This window comes from Pseudonaja textilis, chromosome 3, assembly GCF_049901715.1.
Source record: "Pseudonaja textilis isolate UNSWEBS1 chromosome 3, rPseTex1.2, whole genome shotgun sequence".
Classification (NCBI taxonomy): Eukaryota; Metazoa; Chordata; class Lepidosauria; order Squamata; family Elapidae; genus Pseudonaja; species Pseudonaja textilis.
In genome coordinates this window covers 143,660,080-143,679,242 of record NC_141992.1, presented here as the reverse complement: position 1 = coordinate 143,679,242, position 19,163 = coordinate 143,660,080, and the positions used below count along the sequence as shown (strand labels likewise).

The window sequence follows — 19,163 nt, the reverse complement described above, 5'->3', positions numbered from 1 at the left end:
TCTAGAAAAGAAATAAGACTGCCAGTTTCCCATTAAACAGCCTGCTAAACAGCACAGCTTCCCTGTGTCGTCTATGAAACTACTCTGACCACCTAAATCAGGAGAATGAAAGGAGGCTGAATTGGACATTAGTACTGCAAATGACTGTCATGATTGCCACTATTTCTTTCCTTCCCCCCTCCTCCCAAAATCAGCAAGCAAACCATGCGAGTTACAGTGAGACTGGTCTTCTCTCGTTTCATTTACGTCCTGCCACTGGCTGGTTTTCTGATCTGGTTTGTTTAGGTTTGACATCAGCCAAATGGTGTAGTAGGATAAGTCTGACAGATATTCTTAGTGATTTAACGAGTAGCAGACCTTTGCAAAGATAGCTTTTCTAAAGCAAGATTTCATCTTTTGTTTTAAAAATCTGTCTCTTTGCTCCCTTTCATCTCCGTTCCTCTTTTTTATTAATGTATTTACCACATACTGTAGTTGTGAACTCTTTGCAGGGGTTGCACTATAAGCTACATGTAAGATTCCGTTACCCAAAGGGCATCGGTGTCTTTTCCCTTTTTCTTTGCTAGCTTTTAAAGCAGGAAATTAAAGCAATGAGTTACTATGTCTACGGTTACAGTGGAGATATCAGTATAGTTTCCTCAGGGACAAATATTTAGAATTGGCCAAATATCAAAATCCTTACCCTGTTTTCAATCAGTTCTCAGCAGAGTATGATTCCTTTTAGTCAATGGGAATCTGCCAAACCGAGCAGAGTGTTCAAACTGCATGTGCCAATATTCCTATCAAACGTTCATGCTAGAAATCAGAGAAGGGATCAAAGTCAAACAGTAAGTGGTTGATAGAGCCTCTGCATTTTTGCAAAAATATACATATGGTATTTAGCAGATCTTGATATATTAATGCTTTTGGATATACTGAACTCATTTTTTAAAAGGTCTTTGTTACTTCTTAGTACTATATTTTTTTAAAATACATGATTTAATATTTTGAACTGTATTGTAAGCTACATTTTCCTAGAGTTGTAGGAATTAAGGCCTGTATTTTTTTTAAAAAAAATAGTAGTTGTCTGCAATTTTCCTACATTTCAAAATATATGTTTTCCCTTCTTTTAGTGGATAAGACCTCCAGTGACATATATTTTTGCAGTGTAAAATTTATATGTTGTTACTTTTTTGTTACATTTTTCATTGTATATATGTGTTAGTGATAAAAGCAATTAAACCTACAATACTCAATTAAAGCATCACTTTGGAAATGTTAGTATATTTACGAAAATAACATCTTCTGCACTGATGCTATTGTTGAACTGCTCCATTATGCATTGTATGATGAAACAAATAGCAAGGAGAAGGCAGGGATATAGCAACGTTTAAAGTCTTCCAATAGTGGAAAGTTGATAATTGAGTTCAGTGACAGCATCACTTTTTTCAAAGTATTCCTATGCATAATTATTTTAGAATGAGAGTCTAAAAGATGACTTCAGACTAGCAAGCTGGAAAATTTGGCCCTTGTTTTTTTTATCACTGTACCTGCATAATAATCTTATAATAATTAAACTTGTAGTGCATATTTTATTGCTACTTAATATGGTTTAAGTTTGAGTCAGCTCATTGTCCTGGGATTGTCTATTCTAATATTGGCTCTCTAAGGTCTTAGATAGATGTCTCATCTAACCCTACTATCTGAGATTCTTTTCAAATTGGAGATGATGCAAATGGAGGTTGCAATGCAAATGGAGGCTGAAATTCATGTGCTTGCTGATTTTACTATTTAAAAAGCCCCAGGCACTCTGGGCCTAGAGTCTTTGTCGTTCCTAATCTCTCATGTTCTCAATAATGTATCATCCCTTTGCCCGACTAGAGTGTCAGCTGTCTAGGTAAGTTGTGCCATCTTCTAAAGTGACAGCCATCTTAGAGTACCGATATCTTAACTGACTTCTCTTTTATCATCTCTGTTAGAGAAATAGCATTTTTGACAGGATGTTGGGTTTTCTTTCTCTTGTTCTCTCCGCTTTCCTTTCCTTTGACCCTTGAGAGCACCTGATTAAAAAAATAGCTGAAAAAGACTATTTGCTTCCAAATGAAATAAGGTCAGATGAGATGGAACACAGAAAGAAAGTGAAATGTTGATGGTGGAAGTTAATGAATCAAGTAGCAGAGGGAGCATTATTGATGCGGTATAACATGCTCTAACAGCTTTCTCTTCTCCATATAAAGAATGCATGGCAGTCAGTTTTGTGGCTTGATTCTAACATCTGTCCTACCTTATAACAGTAATTTGTATAAGTAATGGAAACAGGTTAAATGCTCTAATGTTGCCAGCAGGGATGAAAATGATTGTTTTTTTTTCCAATTAGAATATTCTTGACAGTAGAATGGTGGATGGTCTGATTAAAATGCAGCTCTCTTTGGTGATCAAAACATAAAAAAATGTTTAAATGTATTGGTTTATCTGACAAAGAAAGAGCCATTCCTTCTACCAGCATTAGAGTTCAAGCTGCTTGTCCCACTACTTAAAAATATTGCCTAATAACTCTGAAGACCAAAAGGGTGGACTGAGAGGGAGGAGGTGAGAAGTTAACAGATTTAAGCATTCCTATTAGGTACATTATGCAGAAAAACTGCTGATACTGTAAAACTCTGACATTACTTTTGTGAGTACTTATATTTTGACATATTTCCTCTTCAAATCGGCAGTCAACTATATTGTACTGTATTTTTCCTCAATGTAGAAACTGTTCAATGGTTGTTTTATATATATGCATACACAGACTGAAACCTAGGACTGAACTGAAACCTAAAATAATATATCTGTTGGAAACAGAGTTCAAATAGACATGATTATCTTGTCTTGCTTATTTCATTGAGTCTTTTTGGCATGTGACTCAGTTGAGAGCCAATTGTCAGGAAGGGAAAGTTTGATTATTTTGGATACTTAGGTTGTCTTTGGACAGAAAAGTAGACAGAAATGCTGAGAAACTTTAAATTAGATATCACTTTAAAAAGTGATAGACATAATACAATTAATACAGAATGGTTACCAATTGATTTATTTGTACCTATTATTAATATCTTTTGGTTCATTAATAATCCTAACTTGAAATTACTACATAACTGCTTAATTTTGTCTAAACCCATCAATCAGTTACTCTGAGGTAGATCTACAGCCATGAAGGTACTTGAAGCTGAAAAGCTTGGGATTTAGCCAGTTTATTAACTTTGAGGTCAATGCTGTTAAATGGGCTAAATTGCAAAGACTTGTATTATAGAGAGCTTTTGATGTTAGAATAGTCTCAACTGTTTTACAGATATATTAACGTGTGTATATACATTACTATTCTGTACTTGCCTAGAAGGATGTTCTTAATGTGGTTCTCTTATATTCAGAGCAACAGAAAATAGCTATAATCTTGGAATTTTCACAAAATTATATATTTTTATGACCTTTTAAGTAGCTTCCAGCCAAAACGTTAATTAATAATAGGGTTTATTAGTGATTTCTCTGCATTCCATAGCAAAGGGTATTGATAAATACTGTATAGTGATGAATAATCACAGTATATAGTTTGGTATACATTATATTAAAAGTCCTCCCTCACCAAAGTTAGTAAGTTGATTCAGCAGAACATGGTGCTTTTCTCATGCAATTGCAGTTTCTGCATTTACTATTTATCAGTGAGAATTAAGACTGCTGAAAATTGAATGCTCCTATTTGTAAGTGCCTTAGGAGTCTGGGTGAGCTTTAGCTGGATTGCAACGAGTATGTAACAAAAGCATTTGTAAGCAGAGGCTTAGTTATAATACTGAAGTAATCTAATTATATCGAGCACAGTTAAAAACAAACGGAATCTGCAGCCTACTGAAATCAATCTTAAATATGTCAATAATTTTAGTGGCTACGGGTACTCCTGTGCCCATTTTTTGATATTTATAATTGTGGAAAATATGATTAATATAAATAAGAGTGAACATATGTAGAGAATAGCATTACACATGTGCTTGTGCAACCAAGAAACGATGATGCATTTACCATATTTTAATCGGACAATTTGTTTTCTTCAACATCATTATTTAATCATTATGCTTTGCTTTTTAGACAAAGGACTGACTTATTTACAGTATATCATCTTTTTACTGAAGCAAATCTTAAAATGTGCTATACTGGTAACAGTTATAATACTATACTGGTAACAATACAATATATAGTGCTTCATGTTGGCTTACATTGGAATGCAGACATTTTAATGTTGCTCAAAGACAAAAGTAGATCTTTGGGGAGATAGTGGTATCGAGAAGGCATGTCATATATGCAAAGATTTTTAACGTAATAATAGAGAAATAAAAACAAATATCGTCAGTCTCCAGTTAAATTTGTCCTATAGCTGTAATTTGTAGGATATCCCTCCTATGAAAATTCAGACAAACAGAAGGTCTTAGTTTTATTGTGTATTATGATATAGAATGTACTGTAACCATATTTTTAGATATGTAAAATCAATATAAATCTAAATATGTTGTTTGTGATTCCTGATTACAGATGCATATCAAGCTTTTAAAACTATCGAAACACAGGGACTGAGGAAAAAATATTCACTGGGAAATGTTTTATCACAGTATTAAATTATTAGTTGACCTCTGGTGCTATCAGATGCTAGCAATTTAATGCAAAGCTATCTTTTATTTTATAATACTGTAGTACCTGGCTTCATGCAACACAAGGATTCATGTAAGGCAAAATACTAAAATCTAGCTTGAATAGATTTTAAAAAATCTAACCTTATTTTACTACATTTTCTTCTTTTGGGGCTTAAAAACAATGACCTTAAACACTGGATATTATTTGTGTTAACATTACTGATATTTGCAAAAATCCAAAAACTAAGTGTTGTGTTTTCCACTGACACACATACATCAGTGATATTTATTTATTTATTTATTTGATTTGTCAATCGCTTACAAGATAATAGGTATAAGTATAAACATAAGTAAGAATACAGGAAATAGGGACGAATAAATGGGGACAATGTTTTCTTTTTCTTTTTTTAAATTGTTTCTTTTTATTTTTCTTATATGTGTCCATTTCATGTATTCATAACTATGTTTATATTTATACCTATTATCTTGCAAGAGATTGACAAATCAAATAAATAAATAAATAAATAAATAAACAATAGGACAGGGATGATAGGCATGATTGTGCACTTATGCACACTCCTTACAGACCTTTTGGTGATTTCTATCATGACAATTTGAATTATAATATTAATTAGTCTGTTTATTTCTTAACATTTCTGCATTGATATAGTATAGCAAAGTTATATAATTCATTTAGCTAACAGGAGAAGTATTTCTCAAACATGGATAAAAATGCCGCCTAACGATTTAATCCTTTATACTTTATAATATCTGTAGAAAAAGTCAAGTAACCCAAATAAAATGTTTTTTTTAATGGAAAGGGATTAAAACCACAAAAAGTCAGTCTCAAGGCCTGACTTATTTTTTTCCTTTTGTCAGTGAACATCAAACTTATTTTGCATTTCTGGCTGCATTTTGAACAGTGAAGAAGAAAATATTTTCATTAAGAAAAAAACAGTTTATTTTGAAACTAATAATAGTTCAAAAAAAGTACAGTTAATTACAGAAGAGTAGGATAATATCTTACAAGGCCGACTGAGAGATGAACAATCTGTCCGTGTAGTGTTTGATGTTCTTTATAGATTCCAAAAAAGAAGCAGTCTATGCAAAAATCAGTAGACATAATATTGCTCAGGAAATCAGTGATACAAATTATTTCTCTTTACATAGCTTGTATTATAGATGATTAAAAAAATTCTTAACAGAGCAGAAATGTCTATTCTTGTTTAGAAAATGTAGTTTTATATATGTTAAATCAGAATTAAGTTTCACAGTCTCTAGAATTGTAATCTTTTTGTTGCTGTAAAGTTTATACTAAATGTTGCTGAAAAGACTCAAATATGCTTAGTTCATATGCTGTTGTAATATTAGAATCATATATATTCAGCATGATGTATTAAACATAAAAATGCAGGTTTTTATAGAATACATTTTTAAAACCTTGTAAAATGCATATTGCTGTGATAGCCCATGACAATGTAGAGTTTTCTGATCCTAAGCTCTGAATTGGCTTGTTGGGATAAATATGACCACTGATTAATCAGTCAGTTTTTTATACCCAAATGGAAATGTGTAGATGTATACTCAAATATAAATACAAGTATAAATACATTCAACAATGTTCCACTGTTTTTTTAATCATGACTGAATGTTTCTTGTTGTTATTGAGTGATTTCTATCAATTGTATGTCTTTTTGTTTTATTGTAGATTTGGGGTTACAAAAATTGTGAATTAAATAAACATAGACAAAGCTTTTGTCAATTTTGTAGGTTTTCCTTAGTCAAGTGAGAGGATGCCAGTTCAGAGTAATGATCTTAGTGTATTAATTTTTATGCTAATATATTGTAGCATAACAGTAGGGTTTTTTGTTTTTGGTCCTTCGCTCTATTCTCTAAGGTAGCATAGTATAAGGTAAAAGGTTTCCTTTTCTCTCTTTGGCAAATAGTTGTGACCTCTGTGTTGAAACAATTTGTTGCAGAAAAGGCATTTTTAACAGCGTGTAGGAAAAGGGATAAATAATATTTGTTTTACTTTTTTCTCAAGTTCACTTTGTTTTAATACACAGTTCTGTATGAAATATTAAGAAATATGTGAACTTTTATGAATATGTGAATACAAAAATGAAGCAAAGCTGACAACCTCCTCATATTTTAAATAAAGACCCATGATTTGGAAGCAAGAATAGACAAGTTCTTCTTTGTCTTTCTCAATCAAAAATGCCAGGCTGCTGATCAAGTATAGGAATCACAAAATCTACAGAATGAGATAATGTAGAATGAGGTAAAGGATAGAATAGAGACTCACAATAATTTTTAATGAATAATTATAAAGCTGGATTTTTCATAGATTTTTTGTTAGGATATAGTATATTAATAGAATGCAGTCTCAAGTTTACAAAAGCATTTTAATGTTATTATTTGAATAACTTTTCCATGATTACTAGAAATCACATTAAACTGTCCTTTCAATAAAATAAAATGAGATTTGAGAAAAGGGGGAATTCAGCGGAGAGAAAAATAAGTACTGAAGAATACTGGTAAATGAAAGGGGAGAAAGGGGCCTCTTATTTTTGGCAGGCAGATTTCAGAAATGTTGAATGCTACTGAGAAATGGGTCAGATGGGAATATCACGAATTTTAGCATATGCTTCTAAGAAAAAATGTCTATTTAAAAAGATTTAACAATGAAATTATATACACCTAGAGACGCATATCCCTATTTAGTAGAAAGTCCTATAGAGTTAAGTGGAACTCACTTTCAGGTGAGTATGCATCAGTGTGTAGCCCCTGAGTTATATACTGTTGGTAATCTATTTAAAATAAAAAAACAAAATGAACGATTAATTTTTTTTTAAAAAAAAGCATCCAATTATAAAAGTAAGATTGTTTGGTTTGGCAATTTTGCTTGCTCATGCTTTTCTGTTTCATCCAGTTCTATTTTCTTCTGGTAGAATCATTTATCTGTTATTTAATCTTCCCGTGGTAACAATTTGTATTCTGAATCTAAACTTAGTGCAGCACTTAGGTGTATATAAGACCTTTTTTTTAAAGTGGGCCCTCAGAATAAATGTATTTTGATATAGTGACCATCTGCTCATGAATATCACATTTGTTAGTTAAAAAGAATAGTTTGATTCCAATAAATACGTACTTTTGATTAGATTGTATCATTTCACCAGGTGGCAACACAATAGCAAAGTTTGATAATCAACTTGGATATGTCACCGCTTGCTTAGTGCTTGTCACTTTTAAATATTTATCTCTTATTTTATTTTTAACTGCAGACCACTCTTGTTAAAATTGTTGCATGACATCTGCGTCATAGATTGGTAGGAGGCTCAATGCCACAAGCTAACCTTAGTAGGAGGCAAAATTCTGAAACAACCTGTCATGTTTAGTTTCACCATTTTGGTTTAATTATAGCTTATTAATGGAATAATGCATACTATTTAAAATCAAGCAATGATGCAGCTGGTAGTGTTTAGACCTTGGACCCAGTGGTCTTAACTAGGACATACTTTACTGTATCTTACTACAATTCCATCCTTATTACTGCTTCTGTTCCTTTTTCTCTAGGAACAAAGTCATTTTTCCAGCACTGCCAGCATTGAAAAAACAAATATTTTTGAGTGTGTAGTTTTAATCACTTAAATCATAGGATCATATTTTATACAAATGGACTGAAATTTATTAGGCTAAGAAACAAATAAGTAAATCTTGTTTGCTTTCTGACTATTGTATAAAGTATTAAAAAAAAAACAAGGCAAGAACAAAAGGATAGCAAGCGGTATTATCTTGCAGGTCTGGCCTACCTGTGCTGACCTGGAGCTCTTTGATATTGCTGCTACATTTACATTCCTGAGGGGTCATTTCATTGTTGATCTGGGTGACAATTATAATAATCTGAGCCCTTAATATCTGCCCAAAGTTCCACTACAGGAATTGTAAATGGACTTTCATAAATTTATAATTATTTATATTAGTCAGGACAAAAGCCTAATATTTATTACAGTACCATTTCTTCTTGTATAACATATTGCTGACCAAATGAGTATGATATGTTTTGCAAAGTCTTGACTAAATAAAGAACAATTCAGTCCCCCCCCCCGTCCCGTCCCCCCCAAAAAGTTATACATTTATATTAGAGTAAATCCCATTGGTTCAAGTAGGGGTTTCTTTCATTCACGTGATCAGAATAATTCTGAGATTTACAGTCACAGATAAAATGTCATCCTTATCCAAGATCTGTACAGATAGCTTTTTTCCTATTTAAATGTATTGTAGTTGAATTTAAAATGGCTAACCTAGTCTGGATAGCCATTCTAAAATAATTGTAAAATACATAATCTATTGGGATTGGCAAAAAAAACTGCAGGGAGTTGTCCAGGTAATCATGAAGCACTGACATACAAAGTAAAAAAAGAAAAAATCTATATTACATATTGTAATTACATTACATATTGCAAGCCTTGTGCTGACTGCCAATAGGTTTCTCTGTAATAACTCCTGTATAACTCTCAGTTTTTTCCTTTCAGAAACTGGTCAAAGCATAATTGTTCTGGAGAATGTTTGGGAATTAATGGATATTGCCATCTGTAATGAGCTGTGAAAGAATCTTAAGAGACAGGATGAACACTTCAGCCTAGACAGTGATGTGAAAAAAGAAATTTGGATCCAGAGCAGCAATGGGGTTGAAGAAAGCATTTCAAAATTGACTCTCCGTAGTTTTTTTGGAATATAAAGATAGGGGAGAGGGGAAATCTTTCAGATTTGCAAGACTGGGTTATTATAACCTTACAATAAATGTTGCATTAGTATTCTTCGTTTTGGTTTCCCAGTGTGGACTGCCCTGAATAATTGCTACCCTATATCAATCTAGGTACCTTGTTTGGATCTTGTTTCAGTGTTCAATATGAACATAAATTAGTCTGGTTTTTGTACTGGTTTTATTGGCTTAAGATAGTTTAACTGTATTACGTTGTAGAATTTTATTTTACTGTTAACCGTTGGAAGTACTTTGTTATGTGGTAGTTAGTTAATTAGTTAGTGAGATATAACTATATGGTAAATTGTACATTGCAACCAAGAAGTGGATCCCTGCACATTCTCAGGGCCCCAGGCTTGGGCAGAGAACCACGTCTTCAAGGCCTTACAAAATATTGTCAGGACCTGCCTGTCTCCAGAGGTAGAATGTCCCACAAGCTTGGTGTTATGACAGAAAAGGCAACAGCCAAAATTTTAAATTGTATCTGGAAGCACACTGCCAACCAATGCAGCTCACAAAGTAGCGATGTTACATGGGCCAAAAAACTGGTACAATTTACTACTCATGTTGCTGATTCTGCACCAGTTGAAGTTTCTGAGAGCTCTTCAAATGCAACCCCATGTAGAATGCATTGCAATCATTCTGACTGAAGGTCATGAGTGATAGTGAGCAGAATCCCTGTCCACAGCCAGCACACAACCTGATAATGAGTTCTTTGAGGTGGAATCATTAGTCCAGATTACCCATAGGTCTGTCTGAGACAGTGCCACTCATCCAAACAAAGGAAGGCACCCAGTAGCAGAAGGTGGACCAAAACTATTCAATTTTCCTTGTGTTGACCTGAGGCCTGTTATATCTGCATATGGCTAGGCATCGCTAAGCATCTTTCTTATGTTACTGTTCTAATGGAACACAGTATTTGTCCAATGGAATTATTCTGTGAGGTTGCTCTCTGGACAGTGAGACAATTAATGGATCCATTAATTTTTATGTTCTTTGCATGTAACTTTGGAATCTAAATTAGTCCTCAATACATATTACAATAATAGAAGTGTCAGTAAAAATAATACTAAATTATTTCTACCCTACAATAATGTGTTCAGAAAACTTAATTGCCTAGTACCTATTGTTACTTCTGTTCAAACACTTAGTTGTATGCCTTTTACCAGGTTGATCCTTTGTATTGTATTTTGTCTCATCCAATTAACTTGGGGTAAATTTTAAATACAAAATTTTAATTTATTTTAGCTACAGGTTTAGTCCCTAAAATAAAAATAGCACCATTCAGAAGAAAAATTGGGGGAAAAATATGAAGAAAAAAATTGCATTGCATTATTAATAATATAGGCATATATAATTCTTAATGATAACAATACTTAATAATTAGTATTTAATTTAAACACTTTAATATGATTTTTTTAGTTTTACTCTATTTTCATAGAACTTTATAGTAATCCTGTGTTGCATACACTGGATTGTTGAACATAATATATTGAAACTAAACTGTATAATTTTCTATTGTTGTGAAAACAATTACAATAGCCCATCCATATAGCAATCTGGTAAGAGAGTAAATAAACTGAAGCCATAATCATCGGATTATTTACTCCTTCTTGGAGTACCTTGTTGGGTACGCAAGCAACATTTTAATGTAATTATATCATAATAAATAACTGAAGAATGTATTTTAGCTTCAGTTAGACTTGATAATTCTGCTGATACAACATTAATCCTTCTGATGTGTCGTGCCCATATTTAGTTGTAGAGGGAATGCCCTGATTTGAGAAGGTATATTATCACATTGAACTAAAAGCTTTGGATATGTTCTGTTCAATATAGCACTCATTTTTATTGTAATAGTTGCAGTGTGGAAAAATGGGTACATTCTTTAATGGTTTTCTTATTTTTTTTTCTCTCTTCTCTTTTTTTCAAGCTTATGTTCCTGAAGAAGAACTGAAAGCAGCAGAAATTGATGAAGAAAGTGGGGAGGATGATGGGCTATCTCTGGACATCCAAGAAACTGAGTACATGTGCCAGGATGAAACAGAGATCAAAGAGGCTCAGAGTTACCAGAATTCTCCAGTCAGCACAGCAACAAATCAAGATGCAGGTTATGGTTCACCATTCAGTGAAAACAGTGATCAACTGGCCCATTTCAAAAGCACTTCCTCTAAAGAAGAGAAAGAAGATCACAAGTGCTTGGACAATGCTTCCTACCCACAGGACAGCTTAGCACAGATAAAAGCCGTGTATGCGAATTTACTGTCAGAATCTTGTTGGTCTGGTTTAGCTTTAGATTTAAAAAAATCAAAGAATAATGAAGACAGCCTGAAAGAAAGCACCACTAACAGCACCACTAGTATCAGTACCCCAAATACAAGTGCCAGTACCAGTACCAACACTACTACCACTACAAGCATCAGTAGTACTAGTAACAGTAGCAGTGGCAGTTCAGGTTATGACTGGCATCAAGCGGCTTTGGCCAAAACTCTGCAACAGACCTCGTATGGACTTCTACCAGAACCCAGTCTGTTCAGCACAGTGCAACTTTACCGGCAAAACAATAAACTGTATGGTTCTGTGTTCACTGGTGCCAGTAAATTCCGGTGCAAAGACTGTAGTGCAGCATATGATACACTGGTAGAGCTTACAGTACACATGAATGAAACTGGACATTACCGGGATGACAACCAAGATAAAGAATCTGAAAAAACCAGACGGTGGTCAAAGCCCAGAAAGCGATCACTTATGGAAATGGAAGGCAAAGAGGATGCCCAGAAAGTACTAAAATGTATGTACTGTGGTCATTCATTTGAATCTTTACAAGACTTAAGTGTCCATATGATCAAAACAAAGCATTACCAGAAAGTGCCTCTGAAGGAACCAGTACCAGCCATCACCAAACTGGTGCCTTCTAGCAAAAAACGAGCACTTCAGGACTTGGCTTCACCTTGCTCACCTGAGCCAACAGCCATCACTTCAGAGACTACACTTAGTGAAGTAGCTAAGGATCAGAAAACTGCCAATCCATATGTAACTCCCAATAATCGCTATGGCTATCAAAATGGTGCTAGCTATACTTGGCAGTTTGAGGCCCGCAAAGCTCAGATACTAAAATGCATGGAATGTGGCAGTTCTCATGACACTTTGCAGCAGCTGACTGCTCATATGATGGTCACAGGACATTTTTTGAAAGTAACTAATTCAGCTTCTAAGAAAGGAAAACAGCTAGTACTGGACTCGGTAGTTGAAGAAAAGATACAGTCCATACCTTTGCCACCTACCACTCATACAAGACTACCAGCTACAAATATTAAAAAGCAGCCAGATTCTCCTGCTGGATCTACAACTTCTGAAGAAAAGAAGGAGCCAGAAAAGGAACAGGTGATTGTTACTGAAACGGACAAAAAAATTAAAGAAGAAAATGAGGACTCTTCAGAAAAATTTGATCCAACAACTGTATATCAGTACCTCCGTGAAGAGGATCTAGATGAAAGTCCAAAAGGTGGAATCGACATATTGAAATCTCTGGAGAACACAGTGACCACAGCTATAAGCAAAGCTCAAAATGGAGCACCTTCCTGGGGAGGCTACCCTAGCATTCATGCAGCTTATCAGCTTCCAGGAACCGTTAAATCCCTTCAGCCAACTGTGCAGAGTGTTCAGATTCAGCCATCGTATGCTAGCAGTGTCAAGTCATTGTCTTCAGAACACAATGCGCTGATCCATTCACCAGGCAATCTGACACCCCCTCCTCATAAAAGTAATGTCTCTGCCATGGAAGAGCTAGTAGAGAAGGTCACGGGCAAAATCCATATTAAGAAAGAAGAAAAGCCTTCAGAGAAAGAAAAATGTTCTCCAGTCAAGCCATTGTCCCCTGCTCCCAAGGAAAGCAAAGACTTTCCAAAATCAGAGGAAAGCAACAAACAACAACAACTACATCAGCAGCCACATCAGCAAAAACAAATTCCTGAAGCTGAAGTTCAGAAGGTCAAAAAGGATCTTCTAGCCGACCCACATGCACTTAATGGTACTGAACCACCTAAAACAAAAGTTACCAATGGTTGTAATAACTTGGGTATCATTACAGACCATTCACCAGAGCAATCATTCATTAACCCACTGAGCGCTTTGCAGTCCATCATGAATACCCACTTAGGTAAAGTCTCTAATCCTGTAAGTCCTTCTTTGGATCCTTTGGCCATGCTATATAAAATTAGTAACAGCATGTTGGACAAACCCATTTATCCCACAACTCCGGCTAAGCAAGCTGAGCCTATTGATCGGTACTATTACGAGAACAGTGATCAGCCTATTGATTTAACCAAGTCCAAAACCAAGCCACTGATTTCCAGTGTGACTGATTCTGTCTCATCTCCTCTAAGAGAAAGTGCCCTAATGGATATTTCTGACATGGTAAAGAACCTCACAGGGCGCTTGACTCCCAAATCTTCGACTCCGTCTTCTGTGTCAGAAAAATCTGACGCAGATGGAAGTAGCTTTGAAGAAGCTTTGGATGAACTGTCTCCAGTACACAAGAGGAAAGGTAGGCAATCAAACTGGAACCCTCAGCATCTTCTCATTCTTCAAGCCCAGTTTGCTTCCAGCTTGAGGGAGACACCAGAAGGCAAATATATTATGTCGGACCTGGGCCCACAAGAGCGGGTTCATATCTCGAAGTTTACTGGTCTTTCCATGACCACAATTAGCCACTGGCTGGCAAATGTGAAGTATCAGTTAAGGAGGACAGGTGGGACTAAGTTTTTAAAGAATTTGGATACAGGTCATCCTGTTTTCTTTTGCAATGATTGTGCCTCTCAATTCAGGACTGCTTCCACATATATAAGTCACTTGGAGACACATTTAGGGTTCAGTTTGAAGGATCTGTCCAAATTGCCACTTAATCAGATACAAGAACAGCAGAATGTTTCCAAGGTCCTCTCCAATAAGACTTTAGGCTCACTTGGAATTGCCGAGGAGGACTCGGGCTCCACATTCCAGTGTAAGCTCTGTAATCGAACTTTTGCAAGCAAGCATGCAGTCAAACTGCACCTTAGTAAAACACATGGGAAGTCCCCCGAGGACCATCTGATCTATGTAACTGAGTTAGAAAAACATTAGTGTCCAGGTAAGCAACCAGGTATGCAAGTGACCACAGGAACATTGCACTAAACTTCATAGTACTGCACTAGGCCTGATCTGAGCCTCTGAAATCAGTCTTACTTTTGTTGCTGAACTGCCTATCTGGAGCTTGGTTTTTCTTACATACGTTTTGTAGTTATATTTATATGCTCTTTGTCTGATCTGTGCATGTTTTTAAAACCTTTTTTTTCCTTTCCTTCCCCACTTCTTTTTCTGTGAGTCAGAGTCTGACCTTTATTTTCAACATATGTCCTTGATGTTAAGCTATCTTTTGTAGACTATAGTGGGAGACACTATTGAGAGACATTAATTTAGCCGTAAAGAAAGACACAAAGAACAATAACAAAAAGACATTCTAAAATTACAAAGTTGCCATGACAATAAAGGTCACAGAACCCAGTAGTGTCAGTTTTTAACCCTCTGAGGACTATAATAGTATTCTGTGCCTTTCCCAAAAGAAGGTGTGTGTTGTTTTTTTAAAGGCATTTCATCCTAATATAACTGGGTCAAATTCACTTAATATTTAATAGGTTTTTCAAATGACAAAAAGCCTTTTTTAAAAAGCAGTCTGATTTGCAAAGAAAAGATGCATGCCATTCTTGAATAATTATAAAAAGTGATCAAATGCTCAAGGAGTTAGACGTGACCCATGTTTAAAAAAATAAAATCACAAACCGATTTGCCGCTATGCCCAAATCCTCTGATTGCTGATTATTGCCACTTGACTGGCATTAAAAGTATGCAAGTTATTTTTAAAAAATGTAGAAATGTTATTTCTTTTTCCTGTAAGATACTGCAGTTTATAGTTATTTACAAATGTAAGCTTTGGTACAGGCTGATCTTTCTATAGTGTGCTGCATTGGTACATGAAAATGAAACAAAACAACAACAAAAAATGGGGCAAGTGTTGGATTCTGATCCTTGTAAATTGCCAGCATCAGCTTAGGTTTAAAAAAAACAGTACATGTTGCATATTGTACCATTTTAAATTGTTCAACTTCCTTTGTACCTTCTGGCTGTATGCTTTCTCTCTTAACTTTTTATATTGTCATTTTATATTCAATTTCTGTGTATATAATGTAAAAACACACTTTTTTGAATAAAATTGAGTTCCTGCAGCTTGAGTTAAATAGAGAAATTTTACTGGCACCTGCATCTTCCCAGATGCATGTACTCAAAGGAGCTATCTGACAAAATAAATAAATAAAAATAAAGCAAACAATGCACTATGAATTATACATTTTGATGTTTTATCATTAATATTGTACAGTACCTTTTTGGTTCACGCAATGAAATCCACTGTTTTCTCAAATGTAAAATAAACCCACATGCAGTTCTTGATTTGTGCATATTGTGATGTCATCATTGCTTTGCCTTTGAGGTCTTCATTTCAGCAGCAACAAAATTTCAGCCTGAAGTAAGATTGAAATAATTTCTGTACTCTAATATGCTCCATTCTGTTACCTATTCAATGGTGATGTTCCAATTGTTACTGCACTAGTTTACAAATGCTGATGAATACATTGTGTACTTTTTATGTGGTGTAAGTGGTTCATCTGCTTTGAAAACATGACATATTCCCACCCGAGTGGTATATAAGTTCCTGATAGCTACTCAATTGGATCTTACTCATTAAAAAGCATTCACTTGCTTCATATTTGACCCCTGTTTTTCTGTAGCAGAGGATTGCAGCTTCTTTCAGACTGAACCATACTTGGTTTTTGAATGGAATGCTGCAGACTACACTTCAGACAGTAGGAGGCAGTCAGGACAAAAAGTATGTTTATTACATTTATAGTCAGTTAATAGGCGTCTCCATAAATAATATATTTAACACATTTCCTTTTATATTGCATTAGAAAAAACAGTCTGATACATTTTTCAAGATGGTGAACTTAAGATAAGTGTTTCTATTGAAGAAATTAATAGCTCTTCACATGGAGGCCGAAAGTCATGAACTATATCTCCAATTTCCCACTTTATTTCAGAAAAAGTTGCATGATGATTATGAGTACAAGTAGTTTTTTTCTTTTGACTGGTCTCTTAACAACCATTTGAAGTTGCGACTGATGTCCCTAGAGCCACTTACGATCCATTTTTGGAGTTCCAAAGGCTGCACACACTCTCATACATCTATGGTCACGTGATTGTATTTTGGGCACCTCACCTTTACAGCTGTTTGCTACATTTGTCATAATGTGACTTGTGTTTTGCGATTTTTATTTTTATTTTTTTGCCATTTTCTGGCATTTATTCCAATTTCTGGCAAAAATTGCCCTCTGGGAAAAATTCATTACTTTACCAGTCACCTACCATTGCATAAAATGTCATAAAATCAGGTCTGATCACGTCACTGCAATGTATGACTGCTGTGCTTACAACCATAATTGTGCAGTCAATTATTTATATTATTTATTCAATTTGTTTGCAGACCATCTCACTGCGAGGTGACTGGGCGGCTTGCAATATTAAAATGAAAGCAGTACTACCAATTATGTTAGTAAGTCAAGGACTATCAGTATAATAGGGGGGCTGGCCTTTTAGCTCTGTGTCCTTGCTCTACAACAAGTAGTGGCAACTTGATGCCATTCAGATATTTGTAAGCCCCAACAGCCATTTTCACTGGGAAAACATAATGGAAGCTGATCCAACATCTGTAGGGCAACTGGCTTATTCACTTCTATCTTCAAGTTCATTTATTTGGATTCACTTGTTGATTGTTGACTTGGATTTACTTGTTAATTATTGACTTGGAGTCATATTTTCCTCTCTGTGTTTGAGAATATTTCTCACTTATTGCTCCTCCTGTCTCTTAATAAGCATATATACTATAGCCCCTGGATATGGCTGTGTAGGTAAATATGACTTTTACATACAAACGCTCCTGATGGATCAGGCACCTTGGTGCAACACTTCATTTTTTACAGTAGCCAACTATCTCTGAGCTGCCCAGAAGTGGGAGATGAAGACATATTCTACTGGCATATTTGTTTCCCTGCACTGTTTGCAACTGGGAGGTAACATGCTGTTTGCAACTTGGAGGTAACTTTCAGTCTTCAAAATTATAGACAGACCACAGAGGCCACAGACAGGGTACCTGTCATGGTAGGTTTTGCTCTTCTGTGCATCAATTTATATTTGCTTAAATTTACTGGTAGTCCTCAACTGCAGCTTGAGCCCAAAATTTCTGTTGCTAAGCAAGACATTTGTTAAGTGAGTTTTGCCCCATTCTACAATCTTTCTTGCCGCAGTTGCTAAGCAAATCAGCACAGTTGTTAAGTCAGGAACATGGTTGTTAAGTGAATATGGCTTTCTCATTGACTTTGGTTGTCATAAGATCCCAAAAGGGGATCATATGACCCCAGCACACTACAACAGTCATAAATATGAGTCAGTTGCCACGTGTCTGAATTTTGATCATGTGACTGGATGCTACAATGTGGTAAGAGTGAAAAATGGTCATAAATCACTTTTCCCAGTGCCATTGTAACTTTAAATGGTCACTAAACAAATTTGAGGACTACCTGTAATCCCATTTTGCATTTGGTTCATCCATTTAAAAGCTTGTTAATTTTTTCCATTTGTTTTTTTTACCACTTTGAATGTCTTCTAAAACTTGGCCAGGTCACTGCTTACCATTAAGTAAAGATCATTTATGAAAAGCACCTGTCTAAATGCAGCTCCTGGTGTGACTCTGCTGCTTTTTTCCACTGATGAAATTATTGATCTATCTATATTCTTCTCTTTCTCTCTTTTAATTAGTTGGCAATTCATAAACGGGCATATTATCCTATGCTAATTTTCCTTCTACCATGCAGGGCTATCAAACTCACCGCCCACAGGCTGGATGTGTCACACACTGGCCCCACCCCCACCCGGTTTAGTGAAGGGGGAAAAAGTCCTGATATGTCAGGTGATGCTGCCATGACAATGCGAGTTTGACACCCTTGTTCTATAGGGTTCCTCCCAATGTGCTTGGAACATATAATTAAGGTGACCAGCCTATAATTTTCTTTAGTTCCCTTTTAGGAAATTGGTATCACATTGATAACATTCTTGTTCTCTGTAAATAAGTATTTTCTTGGGAGTGGGGGAGTGAAATATTTTGCTATTGGGGTAGTCATTTAACTTCTTTCAGTTTTTTAAGAACACTGGGTGAGTGACACTAGGACCCAGTGATAGGTTACTGTACACAGTTATCCTAGAATATCTTGTTACTTCAATTTCCTGTAGTTATTCCTCCTGAAAGTCAGTACAGGCTCAGATCTTTGCCCTGTATATTCTCTGATAAGGACAGAAAGGAAAATGTGTTCTCTTTCAGTCTCAATATCCTCTCGACATTTCTCAGAACTAGTTGTTTATTTTTCTAATCGGAGAAATGGACATAGCAGGATTAATACGTTGGACTGATATATAGGCTTTTCATTATTTTTTTTAAAGAAATGTAATTTGAAAAACAGGCCTCAGAATCTAATTCAGCATGTTTTTAATGGTTGAAAGCTTCCTAATAAGATGGCCTGCTTAATGACTTGTTCACACAGTACATTTGAAAAGAATAGGTGTAGCATTTGCTAAAGATTAATTAAATTGTGGAAGTTCATGGCAATGAAATAGGTGCACCA

At 35.2% G+C, this 19,163-nt stretch overlaps 1 protein-coding gene and 1 pseudogene across 4 annotated transcripts in view; both read left to right on the top strand.

Annotated features, from left to right (window-relative positions):
- TSHZ1 (teashirt zinc finger homeobox 1) overlaps positions 1–15,890 on the top strand; it is a 92,168-nt gene extending 76,278 nt beyond the window's left edge. For all 4 annotated transcript variants that reach the window (XM_087931005.1, XM_026699462.2, XM_087931007.1 and 1 more), the window contains exon 2: positions 11,333–15,890. In XM_087931005.1, coding sequence (XP_087787131.1) covers positions 11,428–14,520 — 3,093 coding nt within the window. In that variant the 5' untranslated portion in view covers positions 11,333–11,427 and the 3' untranslated portion in view covers positions 14,521–15,890. The remainder of the gene's footprint in view (positions 1–11,332) is intronic.
- Positions 1–19,163, top strand: part of LOC148126352 (uncharacterized) — a 380,750-nt pseudogene that overhangs the window by 115,754 nt on the left and 245,833 nt on the right.